This window comes from Halichoerus grypus, chromosome 4 (genome assembly GCF_964656455.1).
Source record: "Halichoerus grypus chromosome 4, mHalGry1.hap1.1, whole genome shotgun sequence".
NCBI lineage: Eukaryota > Metazoa > Chordata > Mammalia > Carnivora > Phocidae > Halichoerus > Halichoerus grypus.
The window spans coordinates 111,013,876-111,041,234 of NC_135715.1; the positions used below are offsets into that span (position 1 = coordinate 111,013,876).

Below are 27,359 nucleotides of genomic sequence, written 5' to 3' on the forward strand. Positions count from 1 at the left end.
TTCTGAAGTGCCCATTTTGCATAAATAATCTGGCATTTAGGAAGACTAAGATTTTACATGCAATATGATATGGATTATTTATTCCGTTCAGACTCGAGATGAAAGATCCAACACTTCTTGTGTTTTGTGGCATGTTCTTGGCCACAACGATAAGAAGAAAAACATAAAAGTAAATAGAGCAGGGAGATTTGATTATTGGGCATTTGGATATAAACTGCTAAGTTAATATAAGATACCAAATTATCTTAGGGTAAACATAGACTATTTCATTTATGTTTTATGAGCAAGAAAGATAACTTAAATTTACTGAAATATCAAAAGAAATATGAGGCTGAAAAAATTACATCCTTATATTTTCTGAGCATGAAGAGGAAGAAAAATGATTCAGACTTCTCAACTTCCAGCCAAGCTTCCCAAGGGTCAGTTAGACATTTTTATTAAAAGAAAAAAACCCTCACAACATAATACATCCATTATTCTTTCATTTTGCAAAATGTCAAACTCCATGTGATCCTTTTAATTTCTATGGGTGTTCTAAACAGATTCTAGCCAGAGATGGAGCTGATACACAGCTTGGCCAGTATAGATCAGAATGTGCATAAAAAGCCATCATGACTTACGCCACAGTAGCAAAAACCCCTTGAATTTGACAGATATAATAACGTGAAAGTTTTCTTTCTCTTGAATTTCCCAGAACTTAGCATATCTACCTTTTGCCCAATTTTGTCTCATGAAAATGATTTTTTGTGTCTAAAGGGTACAGGCTCCACAATGGCTCTTGCTACTCTTTCACCTCCTGGAGCTGAGAAAAGGTCAGGAACAGTTCACTACTTATTCCTTGAGTAGCCAAATTGGTATTATTTTCTGAAGTCGTTCATGAGAGTAAGACAACACGGTACGAGATTGGGGAATTTCATCCGAAATGTGCAGCTTCCTTTCGTCTCCTCTCTGCCTGCCCAAGGCTAGAAGTCACTTACTTACGCTCATCTTAATATGTGAGATTTTGAACAATTCTTAGATGTAGTGAACAGACTGAATCAAACATAGGTGTTTAAAAGTGAATAAACTTTATTCCACCTCCATAGAAGAGAAAGCCAATGACTTAAATGTGGAAAGGCACGTTGTTGTTTTTTTTTTTCCCCCGCTTATCAAAAACCACAAGGATTTCCTGTTTCATCATTCTCTACGTCTACCTACAGTGGTCTAAAGGTGAAATGCCTGAATATTAAGCCATAATCAATCATTGTACACACACTAATTACTTTCTGTCCTCCCCTTTCCTTGTCATCATGGTCCAAAGCAGGTTTTTGAGACTGAGTACATTCATCTGAGCTGTTAGCTGCTACGCTTCACTGCATCCTTGTATGATCTGCCTGGTCCAGACCCCTGGAGAAAATTGGTGCATGCATACTGTATGTGAACTTTAGATAAATAAATAAACACGCGAAACAGCTTCCAGATAATTGAAAGTGAATGAAGGAGGGAGCCAAAAGAAAACAATTTCTCTGGGGATAAGCAGCGAAGGTGGCAGGTATGATTAAAATCCATATGATTTATGGGTAGGTGGATTACTAACATGACAACCCTGTTAGTGTTTGTTTGTTTGGGTGCATTTGACAATAAAGTTTTGTTGTTGTTGTTGTGCTTGCTGTGGGTTTTGCTCAGGAGTTAGCCACTCAGGAATTCCTAGTGCCTGACTGAGCAGTAATTTAGCAAGCTCTCTTGTGCTCTTTTCCTGTCAGCATTAACATGTCAATTCATTTTAATAGTCTGGGCATGCTCAGTGGGCATGCATTTTCTCAGTAGGTATCCCACGAGCCCACCCCGCGGTGCGGAAATGTGTTATAGCTTGTCTCAGACCTCCGAGACTTCAGCAGGTTTATTTTCATTATGGCCAAGTATATTTGTTAAAACGAAGCCAAAATAATATATAGAATCAAGACCTTAGCAAATGAAATAGGTTATGTATATTTGATTGGTAATTTAAGCTCTCTCGAAGATTAGGTCGTACAATCTTTCTTTACACAAAATTATTACATAGGAGAGCTTTAAAAAAATGTGTGCTGTCGCTGCCTCTAGTTTTTGAAAGTTAAATGATACTCTGTCCCAATGGGAATTTTCTGTAATCATGATTAATAGTTGAAGTGGCTTTTATATAAAATGAGAATTTGCCTACTATCTTTCTTACTAAGGTGTTTTCAAAATAGATTTTTATCTAATGTTCTGTGTGTAAGTAAGTAGATGAATGAATGAAAAAATAAGTAAATAAATACAGAAACAGACACACACACACACACACACACTCTCTCTCTCTCTCTCCTTTCTCTCTGTCTCTCTCAAATCAAACTACCCATTAGGAGTCTTGGTCTTCAGAAATCTGGACCTCAATTGTCAAACTAGGTCTCAATTTAAAACCAAATTTCAGATGTGTTAGGAAATACCTTGACAGACAGAAAGGAAGTGAAAGAAGAAACCTCATTCCACAACCCAAACAAAATTCAATTCACGATTGCAGGAGGGTTGACGATTTATGCCATTTATACAAATTACTGCTTAAAAAAGCAAGACTTCCAGGGCACACTTTCAAGCAGCTAAAACATTCAAAGTGTTGTACTGTTGACACATTTTGGATCTCAAGATTTTTTGAACTGCTGAACAATTCTGTAATATTGAGAGTAAAAAAAAAAAAGTTGAAAGATATCAGGATAGAGAATTACATCCACTCTTTCTTTGAATTCTCCTTTTCAACTTTTTCTTTCCTTGCCATCCTTTTTTTTTTAACCCTAGGTGTCAAGCTTTGTGTATTAGATTATGTAAGGGCAGAATTGACTGTGCATAGGCTCATTTGCTTTTTCTATGGTGCAGTTGGTGGGAATGGCCAGGCATCCGTGCATCATTACACGATCGAACAGAATCCTGGTTAGAATTTAGAGTTCCACAGACAGTACCATAGCCTATACCCTCGGATCCCACTAAACATCCTTTAAAACAATTTAAAATAATATTTTTGTGAATTATTTTGCATATAAAACATTTTAGAAACTCTTGATACAAACTTTCGGAATTTTCCAGTCTTCATCTTGACCTCCTTTCAGCTTTAACCATGGGTATTGACTAGTTACCCATTAGCAAGAGTCCCCTTAAAGCTGCAAATCTTCAGGGATTCTGAAATCCAGACCTGGGATGTTTAAGCAGTGATCATTTTAAATATTTGTAGTAAGATTTTAACCGATAGCATCATTCATAGAAAGTTACAACCACAGTCCTTTCGAAGGTCCAAAAATATTCACTGAACTCAGGAAGTAACTACTCAAAAACGCTTATTCAGGTCAGGGAAAATGTTTTCCATGTTCTGTATCTAAAAGCAAAGTGGAAAGATAGAGGATAATAGGAAAGGACACAGAGCAGATTAGGTGGGTGTGCAGGCAGAGGTCGGAAAAGATGAAGCGGCTCTCCTTCCTGACACAGTATCCTGTGGTTTGCTACCACTGCCCCGTTCAGACACCTCTAGAGCTTTCTCAGTGCTCCTGCTCTCACCATGTGTAAAAGTGCATCTCTGGGTGTGCAGAAGTCTGTGTATAAGCACGTTCACCTTAAGGAGATTAGAGACAAGAAAAATGAAGGAGCAAAAGATATTTCTTATCTTCTGAATCTTAAATTATACCCACTCCTTATGGTTCCTCTGAAGTTTGCATACCGGGAAAAACTTGAGTAGCACTTAGTCTTTTTGCCAAGATGAAAAATGACACTTTTGTCCTCAAATAGTGAATATACCTTACCTCACAAAAACTTTGCTCATGTAAAATATAGGGTAGAAAAAGCCCTTTATCTATAAAGTGCTTTCAGATTCTCAATGAGAGGTACTCTATTTTCATGATTCAGTCTCCTTTCACATTCATTAATATTATTATAAAAATAATTATAATTTTAATAAAACAAAGTAGAGGATATATTCTGCCTGTCAACTCTCTCTGTGTTCAATATGCAATGGGTTACCTGGTAGTAATAAATTCCCTGGCTTATATTTTTAGCCAAATACAGGACTTCCAATTTTTTAAATAAAATTTTTGCAGACAGTTTATGATTTGTATAATCTATGATTGATAATGTTGATTAATAAAACTCCAAATCGCTGTCTCTCTCTTACTCTCTCTTACACACACATACTCACATCCCCACCCCTGCAGGCGTACTCTTCAGGGCTCATTCTAATCTAATAAGGATTATTTTCAGGGCATTCCAGACGTAATGTTCCAAATTATTATTCTATAATCCTTGTTCTTCTGCTGCAGATAAAAGGAGAGTGTGTTTAAAGAACCATTGCTTGCAAGTCTCTTTTACTTAAATGTTAAAACAGTAAAAAAAAAAAAAAAAAAAAAAAATTAGCTGTGAAATATACAAGAAGGTTCCATGGGATTCTGAATGTCTTCTTCTAACATTCAAAGTGTTTATATATGTTGTGTGTGACTAGAATAATGGAAGCGGTAGAGAATACCATATTTTAATCAATTTTCAGAATTATTTTGAATAGGACTTTAACTTTAGAACTAATAAAAAATGTAGCACATAAATGTCCAATAGCTAAAATATACTACCTAATCATTTGCTTTTTATGGAAATAGGGGTAGGAATAGTAAAATTATTATTTCTTTTACATATCTTTGTCAATTTCTCTTACTCTTAGGATTTATGGCTTCTCTTTTTACAATGAATCTACTTTTCAAAGAATTACTTATTCTTTGAAAACTTTACAAAGGCATCCTACATGATTTATTTTCATATTATTTACACCAAATGTGTAAATCATATACTAATGATGGTAGCATCTTTGTAGTTCTTTTTAAATATGGATGAAATATGAGGTTTCTTCCAAGGTACAAAACGTCATTAAGGGCTCAGGTGGTTAAAATCAACATGAAAAATACATGCTGCATTTTCTCCCCTTAAATGCAATAATGTAATCAGATTTCAAGTCATCTTACCTACCTCACTTACAGCTTTATGGAGATTAATTAGTTTTTAGACCCCAGTCACATGATCTTTTCTGACTGTCATTTAGCTGGCTGACTAGAACCTGTAAGCTGTCTCCTGCCCCAAAGGAGAGATTAAATTTTAGTATGTTTGTCTTCTTTCTTTGATTTAAAGGTGGATTTTTGAAGTTATGATTTAATTGTATTTTGCTGTTAATTGGAAATTTATTATAACCTTGTTTTGGTGGAAGGTAAATATTTAAATAACTATAAATAGGTAAAACAAGATATTGTCCCTACTTTGCTATAAAGACTTTTACTATACGGGCACCTAAAAACTAGATTTTTATTATTTATGATAACAGATGTTACAAACATTCAGATGAATTTTCTGCAACAAATCTGTACCTCACAGAGGAGGCTACTCAGGTAAGTTAAGAACACTGGTAACTGGTGGTCCCAAGGCAAGTTTCTAAGGTCAAAATGAAGGTGGAATTTTTAAAATTACTTGGGAATTTACTAAGTAGCAAACAAACAAACAAAAAAAGAGTATGATTTGCCTCAGGGCAAAACTTCTGTTAAAAAAAAAACCCCACAAACACGGAAAAACAACAGTCAAGAACAACAAAAACTTTATAATTATAAATTTGTTACTCCTTAATAACATATGTTCTATGATTAGTGTTACATGTATCACACTGTTGCTGATTAATCTGAGGATGCAAACTAAAAGCCTTAGTTCTCCTGTTAGGATACTTAGCTGTGGGTCCTCAATCCGGAGGAAAAAGAAAACAACAACAACAACAACAACAACAACAGTGTTAATCTGCTTTACAATAAGTTATTAAAGAAAGAAAAGAAACCTTGTCTGCTACAGTTGTTAAAACATTGATATTTCTACCTGGGGTCCTAATTAAGGTGTAATGAGAGATTTGAAGTGCAGTGCAATCCCCTCATTCACGTCACTAAACCAGTGAACCACAACTACACATAGAGTTTCCTGAAGACACAGGACCGAGTGAATTAGTTATCCTATAACTCCTGAGCCGTTGGTTCAGAACTGGAGCCACTGGGGCATAGATGCATGGTGAATGTGTGACTGTCTGGCTGCTATTTGACTACAGATTTCCTTTCATGGGTACTTAACAATAAACAGTCACTCCACTTAAGAGAGAACTTGATTCCATAAACACATGGAATTTCCTGGCTCTTGAATGAAGACACCACAGGATTTTCACTGCTCAGGTGTTACTGGATGCAATGCTGCTTCGGGAATCAAAATTATCTATTTCGCTTGCCTGTGGAGCTGGATCATTGCCTTTGGCAGTAACCCCAGACTCCTGCAAATGATGAAGACATCCCTCCATGCCTACATAGAAAATAGCGCCAACATGGATGCCATTAGAAATATTCAACTGAGTATATGCTGAGAAAATTGTGTCATCCATACCTTGCATGAAGAGGGAGGACTGAGAACACCAGTATAAGTTGAAGCCAGTTCCCTTGAATGAGAATTACTGAGTTATATAAAATCTCTTCAAGGACACCAATACAGTATTTTCGGGGGCTCTTTTTTCTTCCAACACACTGTTTATACACTTGTGCTTCCTGCCTGACTTTGGCAATGAGAAAATAATCACTCCACTCTATGCCTGCCTTCAAAGATTCTTTAAATAATTAGAAGAGAGATAAATTATGTGCAAGAATCTCAATACTCATCCTGGAGCATTTGTATAAATAATAAATTTGATAAGCTTTATATTCATTTTCTTCCTAATGCCTATTGGAGAGTAAATTCCATTTCAGATTCCCATTTTGTAAATAACAAAACCCAAAGGCAAGAGATGGGTAACAGGATAGTCAAAATCTTCTATAGATTTATTGGTCCCATCATCCTCTATTATTCTTAGGAAATGCGTCCTTATGTTTGAGTTCTTTACCAGGAAACATTGGTTCCATACGTAGCTTATGACATTCTTTTGGTCCTAGGCATAGATATTCTGCATGCCATTATCCTAGTTTAGGTTAAAAATAATAGAAAAAATATTCTCCCATTGTCAGGTAAACATTACGTATCTAATTAGTTGTCTCCAGCGGTCGTATAACTTCAAAGTTAAAACTGCATAGTTACATTCTTTATTGGCACCTGTGAGCTGACCCCTCCTGCTCCCACAAAACAGACCTATTCCAGAAGGGGTAGACAGTAAGCACTCCCCCAACACTACCATCCATGGAAATTATCATAAATAAACAAATGCCTGAATATATCCATTTCTATCACCAGTAGGCAGCATTCCAAGCCAGGCATGTTGATCCTGGGTTTCTGTTCCATTGATAAAAGGGGATATGGCATTTTTGTTCCAGCCCAGAGCCGTCCAATGTGCTCTTGTAAGGCAAGTTTCCATGTTGAGTGAATAAGGATCATTGTTTCCTACATAATGAGCCTCCCTCTCCTTTGGCTCTCAGTGAAAGGCTGCCACCACACTGGCTAAGAAATAGTCCTGTTTAACTGCCAAGTGTCTGCCGAACACAGTGTGGTAATGGGAATGATTTTCTTATCCATCATTACATGACTGGCACGTGAATAATTTTGCCCACCAGGTCATCATGTCACATCATCCATGGTAACCAGGCTCGATCAAATGTAAAAACTACACTGCTCCCACAAAATGATCACTTTTACAAGAAAAATAAGGAAATGTCTTCATTTCTACTCCCCTCCACTTCTATACTGAAGATACTAGTTTTAGAGATGAATGGATAAGAAAAGCCAATAAAGTACATTGACTGAATTCATATCATAATCTAAGATATATATGTTTCCAAGTTTCGCACCTGCTTTATACCTGTTTCTGGCTAGCACAGCCAAACTAAAGGTCTAGACATTATTACTAGATTCAGTTCACTAATATTTATTGCTCTAAATCCAATCGAAATTAGCATGTCAGCCCTGTATCAAAGCAGAAGACAGCAGTATTTATGATTATTAGTACAATATTGAATCATCCTGAACCAATTACTGATCCAATTACTGTGTCATTATTATCTTCTGAATAGGGCTTGATTTGTCTGTGATAAATATGATGCAATTAAACCACCTTTTTACATAATAAAACACTGCAGGTGTTTATTCTTAAGAGTTCACAGATACCAACAACCAATAGATTTAATTAAAAAAATCCTTGATATAAGTGTGAATTTCATTTAATTTTTCTAACTTTAATGTACATTTAAAGTGTATCTTATTGAAAGATACAATTGTGTAATCTCTTGTCTGGCTATTATTTAGAAACTATACTAACTGTCAGACCAAACAAAAATTAACATATTTGCTTAATATTCTGATTAAAAATGTCACTTACTCAAGGCATATAAACATTAACTGAATTGCTAAAAAAAAGTTTTTAGGAATAGATACATTACAAAAAGAGACTGAGAATATCAGCAATTGTTTGTATGCAAGTTTAAAGTTAGTTTTTTCACTACATATTTAAATATGCTATTATTTGAATAACCCATACTTCAAAAAATCTGAACATTAATAACTCTAAAAATCTTCATTTAAAAGACAAACATCATTAAATATAAAACATTAAACATTAAACTTAATACTAAGTTTAAACACTGTTAAACAACCCAAGAAATTGGAAAACAACCCAAGAAATTGTTGTAGTTCTTGATGTATTTGTGCTCCTCACTCTTTCTGGCCCCAAATTTAAAAGCAACACTTATAATTAGAGGAGTAGAAAGGAATGCCCAATAACAGGGTTACAATTTTTTTTTTGGATTTTACAAAAATATTTTGATGATTATAATAATCAGTTTGATATTATATTTTAAGGCACCATAATTCAAGTTAAGTTGGGGATTCTTTTATAGAGGTGAACAACATCAGCTACCAATTTTCTAAGACTTTAACATAAATCAAACAAGAATTTCATGACCTTATAAAAATTTTATTAAAAATAATAGATTCAGAGATAAAGCTACCTCGGCAGGTTCAATTTATTGCCACATGGACTTATTATACTATTTCTATCCTGTAATTCTATTGATATCTTTTGGGGCAAGGCAATTTGATACAAATCTTCATCTACCTATCAGGCTAGTAGCTGTTTAACTAATCTCACTTAGCAATGAACCAGTGGCTGGCCACCAATACCTTTTATAATGTTCTTCTATATGTGGTTATGTCACATGTGTCAGTATTTACTGACTGCATTATTGCAATTAGCCAAGAATTTCAAAGTGGTTGCTAACATATAGCTTTTACCATACACCTTGCTGTTGGCCTGTCTAGGTAATTATAGAAAGTTTGTTTTGGCCTTAAGGCTGTAATTGTACAAATTACAGTTTTTATCCTCTTTCATCTTCTGTCTCTGCCTCTGTCTCTGGTTCTCCTTCTCCCTTTCCCTTCCCCTCTCTTTCCATGAGTAGTTCTAAATAGGAGGGAGTTCCCATTTTTATTGCCAGCATTTCAATAATTGTAGATGTGCTCATGTAGAAATCAATTGATAATTCTGAACACCTACCATCAATATCCAATTTTCTTCATATTTTTCAAAGGCAAGAATAAACTCAAATCCATTCCAAGCAGTTTAACAAAAATGCACTTTTAAAAAATCTACAGTGTATATAGGGGAGGGAGACGAGTCTGTTGTGCCTTGCATAAAGAAGTATTAGAGATTAAAATGAACACTTTCGTTAGTGCAGACTAAAATTTACTTCTGTAACTACAGAAATTCAATATAAACTAAGAGTTTGTAAAAAATTGAAAATGGGTACTAAGATTCCAGACAATATTTGATTTAACCTAAGCGTTAAAATAAAAGCAATAACACTGAGGATAAATTAATGAACTACAATTAATTATATTTACAATAAGTGGTTTGGGTTTGGAAACCCCTACTCTCTGCACTGATAAAATAAAACCTACATCCTGCAGGAGCTAAAGTAAGTTAAATGAAGATGCTTTTAACAAGGTTATTACTTAAGCAATGACAGGTTTACAGATTTTAGCACCACTGGGTTTTCACAGGAGCTATAGCGAGTGCTAAAATAACACACACCTTCAGGTTCATTAAATTCACCAATGTGATGAAATAACTGATATTTTGCTATATTACTATAGTCCCTCAAAGAACCATCTATAAATAAGATACACTAATAACAACTGTTTGTGCTGGTAAAACAGTGAAATAATTCTTCCAAAGTTTATCTGCAAGGGAAAAATAATGTTTAAGCAGCACTGTTGGCAATATCTAGTAGTTTTGATTTCTTTGGAGTCTCATATTTATTTATTTACCTAAAATAGGTATGTTCCGTAAAAGGTTTTGCCATGAGGCTGCACTCAGAAGGAAACTTGTAAAAAGGTGGTGTATATTAAGAGGAAATCGACTGAATCTCACCCCCAAATATTTACTTTATTGTCTGATGTTTACTAGGATATTTATGGAGGCTGTTTTATTTAAAAGAACTTATAAAATTCCAATAACCACTAGAAAGAGCAGCATCTCTGATAAATCCTTTACCGTAGTCTGTTGTGAGATGAGCCAAAAACATAAATAGTGGGTTTCTAATAAATCAACGGAGGCTGGCCTTTGGAGACCTAGAAGACATATGGACAGTAATAGAGTATCTCAGGTTGTCTCATGAGTGATTCCATCTGGATGAAGTCTTGGTGTTATTCACAGCCTACTTCTCCCCTAAAACACCTTCCATCTTATCCACAGCCTCCATCTCAAATGTCAGACCACCTGGGATATGCAGCTGTCAGGCTGAAAGGGGAGCTGCCTGGGACTGGCCCCGGCCTGCTCATCAAGGAGGTACTGTCACTAGGCAGCAGGCAATCCTAGGTGCACAGGGCATGACAGCACCACCAAAAGCTGGAGACACGCCTGGCTCAGGACGGGAGCTTTTAAGGGAAAAACAAAGAATTTAGCTGAAACCATGCATATTTCTACTATAGAGCTGGGTCTGATGTGGCATTCTTTCCTTCAAGATATTTTCTTCTTTCTTGTCAATATTCCCGTGGAGATCAATATATTTTGACTATGAAGAAATCAAATTATAGAATATTCGCAAGTGTATTTCTGCGTCCTTCATATCATTTTCAAGGGTTGTTTTTTGCCATATACTCTTGTATTGATATTCATATTTTCTGTTATTATTATTTGTTAAAGATTTATTTATTTATTTGAGAGAGAGAGAGAGCACGCACACCCGGGGAGGGGAGGGTCAGAGGGAGAGGGAAAGAGAGTCTTAGGCAGACTCCAGGTGCTGAGCATGGAGCCCTTTGTGGGGCTGGATCTCACGATCCTGAGATCAGGACCCTAGGATCATGACCTGAGCTGAAAACTGAGTCGGTGCCTTAACCGACTACACCACCCAGGTGCGCCTTCATATTTCCTATTATTAAACAAATTCAGCTTGATCAATACATGTACTCTGAGAGAACCGTTTCTTTACCATAACTGCGCTTGCTAGTTTCTTGTCTCTTCTCCTGTGCCTCTTTTTTACCCCCTCCGTGTCGGCTAACGTTTGTGGCTCTGACAATTTGGGAGCGAGAGCACCCTATTACAGAGAGCATTTCAGTTTGAGAAGTGACAAATAAGAATCCAATCAATTTACTATTTAGTGTTCCCTCCTTCCCTTTCGTGAACTCTCCCTTTAAGAAAGGAGCAAACAGAATTCCTGTGGCAGTGTCAATCAGTTGCGCTCTTTCTCCATAAGGCTAGATTATGTGACTGTGATTCTGATTTTTTGGAAGAAGAGTACTGAGGTTCTCTTCACCCCACTGAAAACAGTCCTGATTAATCGCTAATGATGGGTTCTACAAGATGACAAATGCCACATCTAGCTTATTTGCTTATATGCCTAAGTTTTAGCCATCATTCTTGACACTCCAAAATATGTATCTGATGAATGACTGAATTTGTATTTTCTGATTTTACTATGGAAGAGCAATTGTCTTCATGGATCATCAAGATCCAATGTGAACTTTTATGTGCTTTAAAATTTCTCTTTCCTAATTTCTTCCCCATGCACAGTTACTACAATCCTTTTGCTCCCTGTAAATGTCACGCTGTGCTTAGTTATTATTGTTGCTTCCTTTGTCTAGCCCCTTATCTACTCTATCTGGTTTTAAGATAGGCTCTACCAGTTAAATAAGTTATTTGCTGGTTGATTGGCTTTATGAAAAATAAGTCACATTTTTTTCAGCATAGTATAAAGGGTTAAAAGCATGGCTTCTGGAGTCAGAGGGAATGAGTTTCAAAGACAGCCCTGCAACAAAGAGTGGCACTGCAGGGTGTGCTTAGGTTGTCCCCAATAAGGACATGACATGACCTGCCTTTTTGGGTGGTAGAAGAACTCGTTGTGACAAGTGTTGAAGCACATGTCACATAGTTCAGTGTTACCATTCCATGGTATTTACTCTACACTTTGACTTGAACTGTAATTTAGATATTACTGTCCTCATTTTATTCTTAGAAAACTAAGCCATGAGAGAGTTAAGTAATTTGCCTAAAATCACATTAATGGTGCAGTGGGGTTTAGGTCAAGATTAATCTGACCCTAATGTCTTTATTTTTTCTGCAAGTTGCTCAGGGGGCAACCTCCATGCCTCTTTTTTAGTTTACACTCCTTATACGTAAATAGTCAGGAAGGCTACTGGCTCTTCCTTCAAAACGGGTCTAGAATCTGACCACCTGTCTCTACCTTCCTCTACTACTACTGCCCTGGTCTCAGCCTCCATCGTCTCTTACTTGGGATTCTCTATTGGCCTCTTAACAAGTCTCCCTAGTTCTATCCTTGCCCCTTACCTTGTCTTAACACAGCCACCCAAATAATCTTTGAAAGCTATAAGGCCTATCATGCTGTTCTGCTGAAAATTTCACACTAAAACTTCATTTCATCCATTTCACTCAGTAAGAACTGATGTCCTTACAATGACCAAAGATGTCACATCAAGGGTTGACAGGTTGGCAACTTCGGCCTGCATGCCAAATCTGCCCACCACATTTTAATACACTGCAAGATTTATTTATTTATTACTTTAGAGGTGGGGGGGCGGGCAGAGGGAAAGAGAGAATCCTGAAGCAGACTCCCCCACAATTAGCATGGAGCCCAATACAGGGCTCGATCCCAGGATCCTGAGATCATGACCTGAGCTGGGACCAAGAGTCTGCTACCCAACCAACTGAGTCACCCAGGTCCCCCTAGTAGTATATTTTTAAATAATTAAAACAAGTTTTATACTATATAATATGTAAAAATTATATGAAATTTGACTTTCAGTTTCTATAAATAAAGTTATTTGGATTGTAGCCACTCACATTCATTTATGTTTTGCCTGTGACTGATTTGGCACTCCATACATAGGATTGAACAGTTGCAACAAAGACCATGTGGGTTGCAAAGCCTAAAATACTTACTATTCAGCTCTTTGCAGTAAAGTTTGCTGACCCTGACCTAAAAGATCTGACCCCTATTACCTCTGTAACCTCACACAGTCCTCCCCTACACTCACCGTGCTTTAGCTGAGCTGGCATTCCTGCTTCTGCCCAATGGCCTTGGCACTAACTCTTTCTTCTTCCTGGAATACCGTTCTCCTAGATCTCTCCTTTGTTAATTTCTTTGACCTCTTTCAGATATCTCCCGTTGAATGGGGTGACCTGCACTGAGCACCCCATTTGATATTGTACTGTACACCCTACACTTTGTGGCCTCATTCCTCCCTACCTTGCTCTACTTTTCTTCTTCTGTACCACAGACCACCTTCTAATGGGCCATGTAGTCCGCTTACTTAGTATGTTTGGGTTTTCGTTTCCTGTCTCTTCTTGCTGGACTCTAAGCCCCATGAAGGCAGAGATACTTGTTTTGTCCAGTGATATATCCCAAGTTCCTGAAATATCAATGCAAATGCAATTGCACTCGGTATTTCTTGACTGTTGAATGTGATATTATATTACCTCTTACTAAACAAAGTACTTTAATATTTGACCTCTGGTACCTCACTAGGGCTGCTATTTTGACTTAATATTTTCTCTTGGGTTCATTACATACAAAGGAAAATGTACTTAATTATGCAGTTAACTAAGTAAATTGATTATGGTAGTATTAAACACCTTTCTCACTTTACCAAGAAGAAACTCATCCTTCTACTGCCTTACTCCAAAACACAGTGGAACAACTTTAAATTCTTAAATATGTGAATATTCCTGATAATTAATGCTTGTATAGTTTTGAGTTGGATATACAGTTACTTTAATGTCTTTTATGTAAGAAATAAGATTGTCTTATTGTCTTATATAAGTATTCATAAGGAATAACATTAACAACATTATTTATATATTTTGAATAGTATTAAAGATATTAGATATTATAGACACTCATATTAGCAAAAAAATTTAAAAAATGATAAATAATGGTTAAATAATGTATGATTGATTTTAAATGAGACTTTATAAAGTACTTAGGGAAAAAGAAAGTTTTCCAAAATAACATTTCCTTCATTGCCTTCATAAAGCTTTTAAATTTAATTTTGGTCTGAGTTAAGAAAAATTAACTCAGTATAACATGAAATAAGATTTTAAGTGAAAATCTTAGCTTTTTCCTGTAAATTTAATTCAGCTGACTAATTTTCATTGAATGCTGCCTTACACAGTCCGAAATGAACAGAGAATTTACATGTGCCCGTAGTAAAAATGACTGATAATTGCATACAGAAACATGTTTTATGTAAGAACATGAACAATTTCTTTCCACAAAGAATCCTTAGACGGAAAACACAATATATTAATTCAATTATTTGCCAAAATGTTAAAAGCAGAAAATATAGCTATGGCATTCTACCAAGTATAAAGCCACTTTAACCTTCTATCTGCCCATATGTAATAGAATAAGATTTGATATTCAAAATGATAACTGAGAAACTTTAAAATCCTACAAGACCATTTGAATCATCTCATTACACTATTTTTACTACCTTAGTCAATTTCCTTTCTTTCATTTGAAAGTTAGCCATCTACTTTAGAATGAATAAAAGTGTTTTAGACAGAATGTCTACTAATATGAGCAAGATAGAAGATATGATCATATTACACTGATCTTATCAAACATTTACCACTTGTTTATGGATTGGTAATAATCTATTCCTGCTGCCATTCAAATGGTCCACTATGAATGATCGAATTACTTTCAAACAATTGATTGGCACCTCACATCCAGGTGTGATAAAAATGGGCACTAGGGGAGGAGAGCAACACATCTGGAAAACTGGACAGTTATTAGATTCTTGAAGAAATGGGCCCAGATAGCTCGATACTGGAGTTAGTGTGCATTTTACTCCAGTCATAATTTGAGTTGACATGATATGCTGTCCTAGGTCATTGGCTTTCTAGTCGATGCTGCAAATCTGTGACCTGGAGTTTATTTCAGTTTATGAACAGGTTTTTGCAAGTCCCCTAGCTTTGAAGAAAGCAAACTTCCCCCAAAAGTTGGAAAACTCATTTACTCAGGGCATAAAGATTCTAAAGGCAGGCTTCAAGAGAATAGGTGTTGAAAAACAATTCTTATGAAAATAAGTAAAGAAAAATCCAGGAAAATGTTGATCTTGTTTAGTGGTTCAAAAGGTATTTTTATATGGATGATGTAGAAAAGACCATGACTTTATATCTATAGGACAGTAAAAAACTGTAGCACTGCACACATATGGCAAATTACTCAGTTCTAGTAGTAGAATTTCATGAATACTCATTATTGGCCAAGAGAGAGAAAACACCGAAAACTGGCACTGGTTTGGGGAAATTGAGTCATAGAATAGACAATGGGAAATGCAAACTGTGGCATGAAAGAATGAATGAGGCAGGAGACCCTGTGGACACTTATCCTCAAAGCCTTATACATGGAGAAGGGTCTCAACTTTGGAAAGCTCAGGAAATCTACGTAGAGTCACAAGGGGAAGAACCAGAAAACCAACCCAGTTTTGCCGTTATTACAAATTAAAGAGATGCTCTATGGCAGATGGAAGCCTGTGATGCCTGAGGGAGGGTAACCAGGTCACATATATATGAAACCAGTGGCTACCACCAACTTCAACTTCTTCAAGATATACTCAGCCATAAAATACACCTTTTAATGTTTTAAAACAACTACCCTTTATAGTTTTGTTCTTTAAATTTTTTGTGGCTTTTATAGTAGATTTGTAAGGAAATTTGCTTAGTACCGGAGTTCTATTAAAATTGAGATTGTACTGTTAACAAAGGTCTTCTTTGGGACTGGGCGTCTTGGGGGATAGATCTCCAAAAATGTCATTTTTACGTAAAACGCTGAAATAGCTTAGCTTTGGAGTGTGTGATTGAGTTGAAGAGATTGAAATTGTTTTCCTTGAATATTTCTGTGCCTCTTTATCCCATTCTCCTCAACGTTCTGTGTGTAGTATTTCCTAGAAAAATAAATTCATCTAGTTTTCTAAGCTACGACTTGCTTTTGGACACTGGTTTCCTTCCAAGTCAATGAGGTGGATGTCCATTTTCCACACCTTCTCAGTATACACTGGGGTATTTCTTTCTCCTGCCATTCTCCACCTCAGCTGAAGAAAGGTGTCCTTGAGACACCTTTGAAGCAGGCTAGGAGGAAAGGAACTGCAGCAAGCAGGTAGTTACTCCACAAGTTATTTTTGTAATCTCTGGTGAAAAGAGTGATTCTGGAGCATGGGGAATTACCTTAAAGACTAGGTAGTTTGTGGGAGCTATTGACCACAATCCTTACTATCTCCAAATAGATTCCGGGGCACTAATTTCTTTGGGAAGAAAAAAATCCATTAGTATTTCTTTAAATGTTTCATTTGTTTGTTTGTTTATCTGTTTCCAGGAAATACAATTTAACGTCCAATGTAAAATATTTCATCCCTGAACTCCTAATTTTTTGCTTTGCTTTTCAGCGTGGTTTCATTTCCTTCTATTTGGCAGAATTCCGTAATAACTCGGTCACCCCTCCTGAGAGGCATCCATCCTGGTATGCTTGCACCAGTTCATTTCAGTGTCAGCTGGTCCTAACGCATATGTAGAAGAATGTAAATAATAGGATGATATAAATTGTGTATAGTGGAAAAAAGTCAAGATAAATTCAGGGAACACACTTAAGCAACACTTCAAAAGTTTCAAAAAATATCAGTAATGAGTTATTGTCAAAGTCACCATGTAGCTATTTGTTTTTTGATGACCTCTTAGTCCTCTGTTGTCCTAAATTTCTATTTTACTGAAGCTCCACACTCCCGTGAGCTTTCTTGACATGTTTTATCTGCTCTATTTTCCTACCTATTCTAATTTGCTTCCAAATACATTTTGGTATTTTTCAAGTTAAAAATATCCTTACCTTCTATGTTTTTATTATAGATATTTTGTTCAATTATATTGTAATTAATGCCTTCATTTAGTGTTCTCTCAGTTGCTATTGCTACCTAATTATAGATGATATAGAGTGTTGTTTGTTTTTGTATTAAAAAGTAGAAGTGGGCGCCTGGGTGGCTCAGATGGTTAAGCATCTGCCTTCGGCTCAGGTCATGATCCCAGGGTCCTGGGATCGAGTCCCGCATCGGGCTCCCTGCTCAGCGGGGAGTCTGCTTCTCCCTCTGCCTCTCTCTCTCTCTCTCTGTCTCTCATGAATAAATAAATAAAATAAAATCTTTAAAAAAAAAAAAGTAGAAGTTAGTCTAGGGAAAGCACATCCTTGCATTGAGCTAGTCAGCCCTAAGTATGTATTTGCATTTTGAAAAACAAAAATGGATTACTAATGGTAAGTATGTGAGAGACAAACACACACACACACACACACACACACACACACACACTTAAGAATAGAGTGGATCCATATCTCTAGGATAACATTTATATTTGAGAAGCCTTTTGGAAATGTTTTGAAAATATCTTCTTTAGAACTAGTTTGCCTTTATTCTGTCAATGCCACATACTGGATATGATAGAGTGTCATATCAAATTTATATCCAGCTCCTCAGGTATTGAAAGCTCAGAACGCTACCTGACAAGCCCAAATTAATTATACTGAGAAAGAACTTGAAACCAAAACTTAACAATGGATTTCATATTCTCTGACTTTGGTAGGTTTGATTTTTTCTAATACACTCATTATAAACATTATAAAGATAACATAATGTGCATATTATGTATAATATAGCATAGTATTTAAATAATGCATGTAAAGTTTTTAATATCATGTTTGGCCCACAAAAGGTGTTCAATAATTGGTGGTAATGGTGTGCTAATAGTGATTGTGATTGATTATGATGATGATGATTAGTTCATGGAATCAGATTTTAATTCATGGGGAACTGATAGTTAAAATAATTTATAGTAATAAAATATCAATAACTAGTATATAAGTAGAATAAATATAAGCGATATGAAAGACTTGGATCTATAAGCTTATTATATGCTGCAACAGACATTTTATTTTCATTTTATTTATGCTAGAGATCAACCTCAAGAGAAAGTTATGATCATTCATATAGCAAGTTACCGGTCCTTAGGTGAAAATATAAGACCTGTGGGTTAACTTTCTGATCTGACTTTAAAAATCCATTAAATTAGCTCAAGTAATTCTAACACTTCAGGTGGTAAAATAGCTACAATCTTATATATCTCTACAATCTTATTTATTTGAAAGGGCATTACATAGATAACTAATATCAGGGCCATGTCTACATAGAGCCAAACCATTTGAGGAACAGGGAAAAGAAAGGTGGCTATCTCTGGGTGTTTGGTCTTCATGAATGATCCCATGTATTCAGATACTTAGAAACTGTATTGGGATTGATACAATATATGGACGACTGCAAACATTGCTCTCTTTACATAGAAATATTTGGATATTTTTCATAGCTTATCCAAAATACCAGTGGTATAATGTAACGTGTCAAAGCCATATTTTGCTCTTGGTATGGTCCATGTGTTCACTTGCCTGGCATGATGGTGACTTTAGTTTTTGAGATATGTGCGTGCCCAAACCTCAAACTATGTCAGCAGAGTGGACTTGTAATTGCACTCTGGCAGCCTAACTCACTGTAAACCCATGAAAACCAGGCACAAAGATTTGCAGAGAATGACAGCAAGGATGGAACACCACACAAATTCATGCTGCACCTGTTATCAAAAATAAAGTTGCCTGTCTTTGCATCTTTCAATATGGCACCTTTCGCTGATAAATTTGTTGATCATTTTTTTTTAAAGGAAGAACTAAACAAACAGGGAAATAAGGTGCTTGCAACACTCCCTGTTGAAAGATGCATTACTTACTCTGCTTGAATGAATTTATGTTGGATAAATCTAGTACAAAGTGAAAACCCTATTTTCAGCTGAGACTTAAAGATGTTTTACTAAAACATGCTTAAGCAAATGAATTTGACGCCTCACAAGGAAGATACACACAGAGCTATCTTTGTAGAAGTTCAATAAATTGTGTATCGGCAGCTGAAGAAAGATGTTCTCTTTCTGATTTGCACTCATGGATTTGCATTGACTTCATTTAAAATTCACGGTATGCAAGTGGAAATGGTTAAATATGACTTTGGCTGATACCTAACAAGGGAAAGTAACTTTTTCTTTCCTGCTCAGTAGTTAGCCATGCTGCTGAAACTCCATGGGCTCACTCAGAAGCCGTACTTTTAACAGAAGATCCCTTCGTCATGTAAGTCAGTGAAAGACAGTGGAACGGGCCCCTTCAGCTGGCATCTCTCCACCTCACAGGATCCCCAAAGCTTTCAAATCCACCTCAAGCCCAGGCAGTGGCAAAGAGAGAGGAATTGAAGAAGCAAAAATAAATATTAAAGTACATAAGAATCAAATAGTACCTATTTAAATAGCAATTATGCAGTTGAAAACAAGATCATCACACCTGTACAAGAAAAGGCATGCAAGCCAAAAACATCTGCTTGGATCCACCTGCCAGGCACCTGTTTTGCTGTTTCAATGCCATTTGATTGCTGGAGATGTAGAGGCTCTTGTGAGGTAATGAGTGATTTTACATTATGCATGATTGAAAACAGGTGTTCTAATGCTGTACAATTCTGTGCATGAATAATTCAGTTTGTTTAGAGCAAGATCTTTAAAAGAAGTACTGCATGGGCTTTATTATTTCTATAAACATGAAGGTTATTTTTTTTAAGGTACAACGATTGTTCCTTTTCAGTCAGCTTGTTTATGGCAATTTTTGTGTAATTTTATGGATGAGGAATAATATCTTGAAAGGTAAAATTGATCATACTTAAAACATGTAAGAAGTAAAATTGAAAGGTCTGTTAGCAAGAGGAAAAACGGTATTAAAATTCAATGTTCTAAGTGAAAATGCCTGATTATTTCCTTCCTGCTTTGCCTGCTTTCTGATGGTAACAAAACATTCGTCTGAGAGCTATAATTAAGGAGGGGTGAACTATTTGGGAAAATAGAGAAATTGTTTTGTATCTCAGCCCAAACACCAAGCAGAGCCCAGACTTCCTTAAAGATAGAACTGATGTTAGCAGCCTTTCTTTTCTACTTACATATCATGAGTTCACACCCTCTTGTAATCCGCTGTAGGGTACCACTGAGAGAGACAACCTCTTTTGCTCCAATTCCCACTTCAAGTTTTGTCTACCCTGGTCTTCTGGAGTCAGAAGTGTTATTATCAGAATGTTGTGTTTCAAATAGCAAGTAAAATCCCTAAACTCCCTATGTTAAGATTTAGAACCTCACCAAGAAGATATGAGACTTGTTCTCTTAGAGACCGAAGACACTATGGTGTCTCAACCACATATCATGAAATATTTAAAATTTCTGAGGTGTGAGAGAAAACATATTTGCTTCAATTAATACTATCTAAGTAATGGCAAGACAAAGGAGACAGAATTATAGTCATAATCACATCGCTGTTAGTAATTTACATTTGTTGAGTGTTTTGTACCATATAAACCATACTATAAGAGAGTTATTGACACATAATAATTCCTTCCTAAAATATACCACCTCAGCAAGTAGTCAGCTTTGAGCTTTGAGGTTTGGCTCCCTTCCCTCATTTTAAGAGCTGTGGGGAGCTTCACAGGGGAATCTATTATTGAAAAGCTTTTCTGTTAGAAGTAAATTGTAAGACAGGTCCTTCATGTTGGGAGCAACACTGGGAAAGTCACAAAGAAAAATAGAAGATTTGGTATGAAGGAGAACATTTTCATTGCTACTGACACAGTGAATTGACCTTATTCCCTCCCATGGGGATAAGGTTGGAGAGCAGGCCTTTACGAGTATTCACCAAGTATAAGCATTGGCCTCATAAACTTAGAGAATCGATGCCAGGAAGGGCTTCAGGAATCTGGACTAAAGGATGTAAGTAAGCAGAAGATAGAAATGTTTGTCTGGCAATTCGGAGCTAGCATAAAATGACCTTTTTTTCTCTAAAAGTTAAGATAGCAAAGCTTTCTTTCTGATTCTGCTAAATACTTACATAAAATTCTTTTTTTTTTTTTTACTATACATCTCAATGCTGATGGACACCTAAAATTTTAAATTGAATCATGAAACTGCAATTTTTGTCGGTCAAAGCCGATTGAATATTAGATATTTCATATGGTTCAGTCCATCTGGGCTAAGGGTCCCTCGGTCAGTGGCATTCCATCCTCGTGAATACAATAAACCATAACTTTCATTGCATGAAATACGTAACTAGTAAAAAAAAAGAAAAAAAAGCACGCTCTCTGATAGACAGCAACCACTTTATGAGAAGGCCTTGCAGCCATGGTAGAAGTTGGTGCCCCACCTCATACCAAGAGGTTGAGTTTACTCTCCTTGTGAATCAGCTCCTCTTAATGACCGCCTGACCTCTGATTGAGGCAGAACTTTGCGGCTTCTGCTGTGTCTCCTGGAATGATAACTGTTAGGACTCTTTCTCCAAGAATCCAGCCACCATGCTTGAGGATCTACATAGTGAGATCATGTGTAGGGTAGGCACCCTGGTCAACAGCCTTATCCATGCTCTCAACCAATTGCCAACATCAGTTGTAGCTATGAGGGAGCCAAATTGGCTGTCCCGCCCAAATGAGCCTCAAAGGCCTCCAGCCCAAGCCACCACCTGACTGCAAATGCTTAATTGATTGAATAGGCTGCAGACACTTTATTGATTGACCATAGCTGCAGATGCTTTGACACTCCTCCCATGGAGAGTGGGGCCCATTTCCCCTCTTTGTAAAGTTAGGTAGCCTTGGACTGCTTTGGCCATTAAGATAAGGTAGAAGTTCCCAGCCTACATTAAAGAGGAATGTTAGTTTCTGCTCTTTTCTCTGGGAATACTTGCTCTTAAAAGTCAGCTTCAATATTAGAAATGAGACTCTTCAACCCACTGTACGGTGAAAAGCCTAAGCTACATTGGGAGGCTCTGGATGACGAGACACGGTCAGGAGCACTGAGGCAACAGATATGTGAAGGAAGAAGCCACGCTGAAAGTAGATTCATTAGCCCATGCTGCTCCCTATGACGCCACACGGATCAGAGATGAACCCAGCCAAGCCCTTTCCACGTTCCAGACCCATCGATTTGTGAGTAAAATAAAATGGTTATTTTAAGCTGCTAAGTTGTGTGGAAATTTTCTGTGAAGCAATAGATAACCAAACTTGCTTTATGAAATAATATACATTCAGTCCTAAGCAGGTATGTGGATTTTGAGAAAATTACTTAACCTCCCAGCCTCAATTTCACATTTCACATCTCAAAAATAGAGTACTGATATCATCTGCTTCCAAGGATTGTTTTGAGAAAGAAAATGTGAAGTTTACAGAACTATGCCTAATACATATAAGCCCCCAAACTTTGTGAGCCATTATAATTATTTATTGTCCAGGGCTTTACAAAGAAATAAAATGTGTAGAAGATTCTTTTTTTTGTTGTTGTTTTGACAACTGAGCTGTTGTTTTATTTATTTTATTTTATTTTTATTTAATTTAAATTTTATTAGTTAACATATAGTGCAATATTGGTTTCTGGAGTAGAATTCAGTGATTCATCACTTACAAATAACACCCAGTGCTGATCTCAAGTGCCCTCCTTAATACCCATCACCCTTCTAGCCCTCCTCCCTCCAGCAACCCTCAGTTTGTTCTCTGTCATTAAGAGTCTCTTATGGCTTGTTTTCCTCTCTCCTTTTTTTCTTTTCCCCCTTTCCATATGTTCATCTGTTTTCTTTCTTAAACCCCACATATGAGTGACATCATATGGTATTTGTCTTTCTCTGACTTATTTCACTTAGCATAATAATACATAATAATACACTCTAGCTCCATCCATGTTATTGCAAGTGGCCTTCATTCTTTTTGATGGCTGAGTAATATTCCTGTGTGTGTGTGTGTGTGTGTGTGTGTGTGTGTGTGTGTATACACCACATTTTTATCTATTCATCACTTAATGAAGACTTGGATTTTCTCCATAGTTTGGCTATTATTGATAAGACTGCTATCAACATTGGGGTGCATGTATCCCTTTGAATCTGTATTTTTATATCTTTTGGGTAAATACTTAGTAGTGTAATTGCTGGGTCACAGGGTTGTTCTATTTTTAACATTTTGAGGAACCTCCATACTGTTCACCAGAGTGGCTGCACCAGTTTGCAGTCCCACCAACAATGCGAGAGGGTTCCCCTTTCTCTGCATCCTCACCAACACCTGTTGTTTCTTGGGTGTTGTTAATTTTAGCCATTCTGACAGGTGTGAGATGGTATCTCATCATGGTTTTGATTTGTATTTCCCTGATGAGTGATGTTGAGCATCTTCTCATGTATCTATTAGCCACCTGGATGTCTTTTTTTGGAAAAGTGTCTGTTCGTGTCTTCTGCTCATTTCTTAACTGGGAATGTCCATGCCACTCTCTATAGAGATGCAAAACTCCCTGAGGTAATCCCAGCCTGTTACCTTCTGCTTTCCAATTGTTGGTTTTAACTAGCAGAAATTCACCTTGGGTGTCGGAAAGCCTGGACTGGAGAGTAGTTGGGCACAATGCAAATGTAAATTACTATTTTAAGTGGCAAGTTTCACTCAGAGCACAAGTTTAAGGTAATTTTTTGTGCTTGTCTGAGGTGTCCAAAGGGTAGGTACATCCCTGTATTGATATTGAAAGATGGAGCAGTTGGCAAAGACAAATTCATATCCTAGTTTTCTTTAGTGCCAGACTCCTTTGAGACACCTGGTATGTGCCCATGAGCTGATATGACCAGTGATAGGTTTCCTGTGGACTAACAAATGGTTAGCAAGCCTATTAGAGTGTCTTTAGGGTATAATTATAATCCACATTTAATAAGGTTCAACATCTGCCAGATGTATGGTCAATGCTTTGAAGGCAGATCCTCAATAGTTGTTTGAAGCAGGTGAGTATTATTGATCATTTGAGTGTAAGCATCTGTACTAAATTGTCAGTACCGTTAGTACTTTAGTACTGACATTGTCAGTGCCTCAAGGGCAGAAACTCTGTTTAACTTGTACATGCAGATAGAGTCTAAGCTTTTCTTAAATGAAGAAGCAGCATTGTGTAATGGTCAAGTGCCAGGGGCTTAACTCCTAGTTCACAATTTAGTAGCTGTGTGTCCTCGGATAAATTGACCTCTTTGTGCCATAGTTTCTTCATAGAGTAGGGATATTAGAAGTATCTACTCCTTGAGATCTTATGAAGATGAACTAAATGAATATTTGCAAAGTGCTTAGAACAGAACCCAGCACACTGCAAGTGCCATGCAAGTATTAGCTAAATAATTTTTCTTAATATTTGTATTTGGAGATGAGAAAATTGAGTTTAGACGAGTAGCTTAAATGCCCTTCATAGCAACGTCATAAGAGGACACATACTACAGAAAAAGAAAAGAAATAATTATTCAAATACTGCTAAAAGCATTTGGGTATAATAAAAATGAAGTTTGAGGTGAGAAATTAAGGATTATATAAAAGTGTTTAAGATCATTGGAAAGTGGTGCACCTGGGTGGCTCAGTCGGTTAAGCATTCGACTCCTGATTTTGGCTCAGGTCATGATCTCAGGATTTTGAGATCAAGCTGAGCATTAGGCTCCAGGCTCAGCACGGAGTCTGCTTGAGATTCTCCCTCTCCCTCTCCCTCTGCTTGTGCTCTCTCTCTCTCAAATAAATATCTTTAAAAAAAGATCATTGGAAAGTGCTATTATATGTTGGTATATATTAAGATGAAAAGGGGAGATAAAGAAAATCCAGAGCTGCCCAAAGTTGTGGTTGCTTAAAATGATTCAAATTAAACTGGAGTCCTTGGTACCATTGTTGTAATTCAGAAGCAAATCTAACTACGGGCTTCATATTTTTAAGTTTGGAAAAACTTAAATGAAGTCAATATAATCGAAAACTTCATAGAAGTGTATTATAAAATTGAATTATAGCATCAAGGTTTTACAGTACTGGGTGAGGTAGTTTTGCAAGGAATTTAGCAGAAATGCAAAAAATAAAATGCCCCATCATCAGGGCACCTGGGTGGCTCAGTCATTTGAGCGACTGATTCTTGATTTAGGCTCAGGTCATGATCTCAGGGTCATGAGATCAAGGCCTGGGTCAGGCTCCATGCTCAGTGCAGAGTCTGCTTGAGATTCTCTCCCTTTCCCCCGTCCCTCACCCACTCCAGGCTCTCACATGTGCATCCTCTCTCTTCTTCTTCTCTCTCTTTCTTTCTCTCTCTAATAAATAAATCTTAAAAAAAAATAAAGATAAAATGCCCCATCCTGAATTGTTAGGGGTCAGTTGACGAATGAGGATATAAATATTTAAGGCATCCCAAGGATAGGATAGGCAGGACCAGTTCAAGAAAGGGCTGGGATAATTGTCTGGATCAAATTCATACAGGGGATGAGAAGTCTACAAATGGAAAGAAAAGAGTGTCCTTTTGCTGTCCTACACAGAGAGGGTGACAAAGAAATAAGCACATTTTTAAAAAATTAATTAAATCAATGTAAAATTGCTATCTAGTCCATTTCTGAGAAATACCTGCTCATCAAGTTGGAGTTGGTTCTACTCCCCACACCAGTCTGGCTCACTGCTTCCTTCTATTCTCGAATCATCTGTCCTTTCCCAGTTGATTGGTTTCTTTGAAATCCATCTCTGACTGTAATTCCTTCAATTTGCTTATACATTGCAGATTATATCTGTATCTATATCAATGAAAAGTAAAACTTTGGTGTATAGTAAGCATGAATGCCAAGTCACAAATTGAGGTGTATAAGGAATTTAATTTTTCTATAACTGAATTTTTCTCTTTTGAGTTTCCTTTCACTATGTATTGCAAATTAAATTCTTACTGAATAAAGTTCCCCATCTCCAAACTCATTTTTTCTAAGGTTTTACTTATTTTATCAGAGAGTGAGTGACAGTGAGCATGTGCATGCAATGTGTGCAGGGGTGGTGGTGCGAGAACAGAGGGAAGGAGAATCTCAAGACTCCATGCTCAGTGTGGACCCCTACACTGGGCTCTACCCCAGGACCCTGAGATCATGACCTGAGCTGAAATCAAGTTGGATGCTCAACCGACTAAGCCACCCAAGTGCCCCCCTAAACTCAATTCTTGAGAAAGGAATACCTAGTATTAAAACAATATGGTAAGAGATGGATGGGGCAAGAGGAAGCTAGTCCAGGTTGTCTGCGTCCAATCACAGTGACATTATTTGAGACTTAGATCACTAATGTGAACTCCACTCCTCAGCACATGCATGTTGCTCTTTTCTCCTTATTTGCAACCATGCCTCTCCAGGACAGCTCTCTAGCAAGAGATACTGAGCTCTTCTCTGGCTTGTGGACAACCTTTACCTGCTTCCACTATGGGATTCCTGGAAACTTGCTGCAGCCAAGATCTTTCTACCTAGATGTTCCATGACGCCATTTCTATGCTACTGTGCCTTTACTATACTGGTTAATGGGGAACTCTGGATCTTGCTGGCTCCCTGGACTTTGTTTCAGTTTTGAGGCACATTCATCTTTCTCTGACATCCCAACCCTAATGCAAAGTTTATATTATCCCTACCTTCCTCTCTGCCTTTCCTCAACCTGTAGAATTTTTTTTTTTAATTATTATCAGAGGAGAACTGCTCTTACATATTAGGAATCAGTCCAAGTCTTTCTGGTCAAAATTTTATTGCACAAATTCTTTAGTGTTCACAAACACAATAATCTGATATTCTCCGGTATCCCAAAGCCCTTTTCAAACTGATATTTTCTGTTCTGATTTATCAATCCTCTCTTGGCACAACTGATGCCTCCTAGCCCAGCAGACAAGGGAAAGGTCGTTGATTCCCGGGGATACCAGGGAAAGCACATCCGTTAATATTACAAGCTGATCCATCTACTCATAAATCAGCAAA

The 27,359-nt window shown here is 36.9% G+C and overlaps 1 protein-coding gene across 3 annotated transcripts in view; it reads left to right on the plus strand.

Annotated features, from left to right (window-relative positions):
• Positions 1 to 20,333, plus strand: part of LOC118537897 (uncharacterized) — a 220,984-nt gene extending 200,651 nt beyond the window's left edge. For all 3 annotated transcript variants that reach the window (XM_078069978.1, XM_078069977.1, XM_078069980.1), the window contains 2 exons: positions 16,915 to 16,988; positions 19,604 to 20,333. In XM_078069978.1, coding sequence (XP_077926104.1) covers positions 16,915 to 16,988; positions 19,604 to 19,680 — 151 coding nt within the window. In that variant the 3' untranslated portion in view covers positions 19,681 to 20,333. The remainder of the gene's footprint in view (positions 1 to 16,914; positions 16,989 to 19,603) is intronic.
• Positions 20,334 to 27,359: the final 7,026 nt, after the last annotated feature.